This window comes from Gossypium arboreum, chromosome 13 (genome assembly GCF_025698485.1).
Source record: "Gossypium arboreum isolate Shixiya-1 chromosome 13, ASM2569848v2, whole genome shotgun sequence".
In the NCBI taxonomy this organism is placed as follows: domain Eukaryota; kingdom Viridiplantae; phylum Streptophyta; class Magnoliopsida; order Malvales; family Malvaceae; genus Gossypium; species Gossypium arboreum.
This window is the reverse complement of record NC_069082.1, coordinates 10,839,371-10,843,469: the sequence shown is the minus strand read 5'-3', so window position 1 is coordinate 10,843,469 and position 4,099 is coordinate 10,839,371. Positions and strand designations below refer to the sequence as shown.

The following is a 4,099-nucleotide window of genomic DNA, read 5'->3' as shown; positions in this document are numbered from 1 at the left end:
CCTCCACAACCCGACTGATCTTTCTAGTAGACATTAATATCAAAATTAATTCCAGAATATTGACTTACTGGAATTACAACTTGAACAGGTTCTGGTTTAACTATCTCTGCAAACAACTCAACCGGCCGGGATTATCCATCTTAGGGGGCAATAAATTGTTATCATTGTTCTAAGATCATCATCATCATCTTCAAGCTCCATTTTCGAGAACTTGAGCGGATCTGTTGAAATCAGAAATTTGTAAAACAGTCTCAACATTTTCTTCCCGCAACGGGTAGCTATCTTTATACTGATCTTCTATTTTAAATCCGCCAGCAAAACACGCTTGTTGAATCTCATTTCGATTTTCTACGGACTTTGAAAGGCACAACCTTCTTTCGCTGTATTTATTATTTCACCATCAAAATGAAACATAAACAAATATAATTTGGGAACTCATCTTCAACAATTTTTGCTTCCTTATCAACAAACAAAACTGATATTATTAGTATTGATTTTCAACTAATAAAGCAAACAAAATGCTCAAATAGAAGACAAAACAACTTTATATATTGAAAGGGTGCCAGCCATCAGTGTCCCTGCACCCCAAATTTTTTTTTTAAATCTAGTACAATGGTATCGGCCATCAGTGTCTTAACACCCAATTTTTTTTCGATTCCCAAAATAGCTGATGTCGGCCATCTAGTTCCCCAAACCCAATTTTTTTTAATCTGATAAAGTGGGTGCCAACCACGATTGTGCTAGCACAAAAAGATTTTAATATGAAAAAGGTGATGCCGACCATCTAGTACCCCCAACTCAATTTTTTTATTTGATAAAGTGGGTGCTGGCCATCAATGTGTCAGCACCCAAAAAATTTATTTTTTTAATATTATAAAGTGAAGTCGGCCACTTATCCTCCAATCATTTTTTACAAATACTAATATAAATGTATACCAGTATGCTATTGTATGTAAAAAATACTCAGGTACCGAACATTAAGTCCCCCAACCTCAAAAATTAATTTTTTTAAACCTAACACAATCACCAGGCAATGATTGAGTCAAAAATCATGGTGGTGCTAGCCATTAAATCTCCCAACTCCATTTTATTATTCATTTCAAATCACTTGAGTAATTATTTTTGAACCTGAATTATTTTTATAATTATTTATCTTTTAGGCCATTTTAGTAAAATAACCCAATTTTACGCTCCAATGTAAAATCTTATTCTATTTTGATAAAAAAAATATTATTTTATATAAGTGTATTATTGGGATAAAAAAACACTCTCTTTTTTTGCACCGAAGATACATTGATATCCAATGGAGGCCCCAGTGGCGGTTGGTAGCGTGTGATCAACGCATTTTCAAAACGCGTGGTTTATAACATACCGTTTTGAGACCGAAATTTCGAGATTGTAAACCAGTTAAAGCGGAAAAAAAAAAGTAGCAGCAGGCGGAGAGAAAGAGCGGGTAACGACGTAACGCTTTAAACGATGTCGTATCTGCTACCACACTTGCATTCAGGGTGGGCTGTAGATCAGGCGATCCTGGCAGAGGAAGAGCGTCTCGTCGTCATCCGATTTGGTCACGATTGGGATGAAACATGTATGCAGGCACCTCCACTTGTTCTTCTTCTATCTCCCTTTCACTCTTTTTTTTTTCTTCCTTTTGTAGCTTTTCTCTTTTTGTTGGAACTTTCCTTTGCCGCCGGGGGAGATTTCCCACTCCAATGGCGTTAGTTATTTCAGTTTTATCAGTAGGTTTGGGAATAATATCAAATGAACCCTATATTCGCCGTCCTTTGTAAATTTGAAAATTATCGTCAATTTTGGTATCGATGGTGAATTCGATGATAATTGCCTCCTTTGAAAGACTTTTGTTAAAGAAAATGTTGAAATTGGCATAGATGGTGATCGGAAATCCGATGATGATTGACTCCTTCGAAAGACTTCAAAATTTTTTTTTTGAAAATTCTCGTCTAATTTGGCATAGATGGTGATCGACATTCGATGATGATTGGCTCTTTCAAAACCTTTTTTAAAAAAAAAATGAAAATTATCCTCAAATTTGGCATAGATGGTGATTGACATTCGATGATAATTCTCTTCCAAATGAGCAAAAAAAAAAAATTCTTATTATTTGCTGAGATTAAATGGCACCGAAAGAGCACTTAGAAACCAGAAAGTTCAGTTTCCGGTCACTTGTAAGTATTTCCTTAGTCTTGCTTATGCTGGATTTGAAGGTGAATGTTTGACATAGTGTATTTTTTAATACGGGTATATTCAATTTTTTTCATTTATTTGGAGGATAATACCCTCAGTTTCATATCCAGATACATGCGGGTTTCGAATACTTACAGACATGAAGAGTCCTGGTGGTAACAGAGAGTATAGGGTAAAAGAACACAATTTGATGCCCTAATTCGGGCATCTTATACATGGAGTTGTATTTGCGGGATGATTCTAAATTGTCTCTTAGGTTGACCTTACTGATATAACCGAGAAACGGGTTCTTCATTTTGCTAATAGTTATGCTGTTACCTTTAGATGTCTATCGATTTTCGGGGCTGAAATGGCATTCTGAAAGGATTTTCTATTGATATGTTTCTTTTCTGAAAATAATTTACGTTTAAGCCCACATTTTCGTAACTGTATTCTTTTGTCATTATTTATTGTATATGAAATGAGTATTTTCATATAGATTTGCTCTGTTCTTATTTAATTCGATTAATGTTTTCAGATGGATGAAGTGCTTGCTTCTGTTGCTGAAACCATAAAGAACTTTGCTGTGATATATCTGGTGGACATAACAGAAGTGCCTGACTTCAACACAACGTATGAGTTGTATGATCCATCAACTGTCATGTTTTTCTTCAGAAACAAGCACATTATGATTGATCTTGGCACCGGAAACAACAACAAAATCAATTGGGCTCTCAAGGACAAGCAGGAGTTCATTGACATTGTTGAGACTGTGTACCGTGGGTTGAAAGGCACCTTTTGACCTCAATGCTAAATAAAGCCTAAGTAGCAACTAGCAAGTTACAAATGTGAGTGAACTATGTTGCATTTAGAAGCTGTTGCTGCAGGATTATTCAAATGCAACATATGCATAGAAGAGCATTGAATGTAGCATAGTGTCCTTTCAACAAGCATGTTGCCATGTTTTTGAGGATGTCTTATACATATAAGTCTGTATGTAGTTTTCCGCAAGAAAACTTGGTTATGACTTGCCACACACACACACATATACATGTGTATATATATTGCCATGAGTCTCGGGACTTTTTTACGAAACATGGTTCTGAACCTCAAGACTGTCGGTGAGAGTTGCTTCAGTTTTGTAAGTATTTTTCCATTGGTAGGTGCATTTTGCTGTAATAGAACTGTAATATGTATACTAGATAACTAAGTGTTCATCAGATTTTGAAGTTTTAAACATGTTCTTGATAAATATTTTCAATGTTCGTGTATCAGAACCAAAACGCTGGGAGATTCTTTTATAGCAGCGTAGATAGGCATAATTTTCTTCCTCCTGAATGATAAGTTCTCGATATATGGTTCTTACTTCTTAGGACTTCCATAGATGAATCTAATTCCAATATGCCTTTTCATTGGGCATGTTGCATGGAGAACTGGGGGCAAGAACCAGAAGACAAAACTTGGAACCTATAATTCGGTCTTTAAACAAAATAATTGTAGTAAAATGAAAGACATAGCAAAACAGCGAAGTATATAACTTATATTTGACTTATCTGTGCTTGCGGTGTCTTTGCACTGCCATTGCATTTGATTTCAAAGTGGAGCTCCAGAGGCCGGAATCACCTAAGTAACTGTAAGTATCAAATTGAGATTGTTAAGATTGACTTCTAAGTGTTTATTTCAAGTGGAGCTCCACAGAGGCCAGGATTTCAAGTAGGATTTTTTAGATTTTATATAAAAATAAAAATATCCTCAAACTAATATTTATTATTTTATATTTTTTTGTCCCTAAACTTAAAATTAATCCAAATCATTTTATAAAATAATCATGCCATTATTGATGAAATCGAAAGTAATGTCCTGACTCCCGAGCAAGAGGCGAGTATATAGTTTGCCAATTCCACAAATGTACAAA

At 35.1% G+C, this 4,099-nt stretch overlaps 1 protein-coding gene across 1 annotated transcript; it reads left to right on the top strand.

Moving 5' to 3' along the window:
- Nucleotides 1–1,278: 1,278 nt before the first annotated feature.
- LOC108463005 (thioredoxin-like protein YLS8) lies at nt 1,279–3,436 on the top strand. Its single transcript, XM_017762934.2, has 2 exons — nt 1,279–1,588; nt 2,723–3,436. The coding sequence occupies exons 1-2, from the start codon at nt 1,580–1,582 to the stop codon at nt 2,984–2,986; spliced, it is 273 nt and encodes a 90-aa protein (XP_017618423.2). The 5' UTR covers nt 1,279–1,579; the 3' UTR covers nt 2,987–3,436.
- Nucleotides 3,437–4,099: the final 663 nt, after the last annotated feature.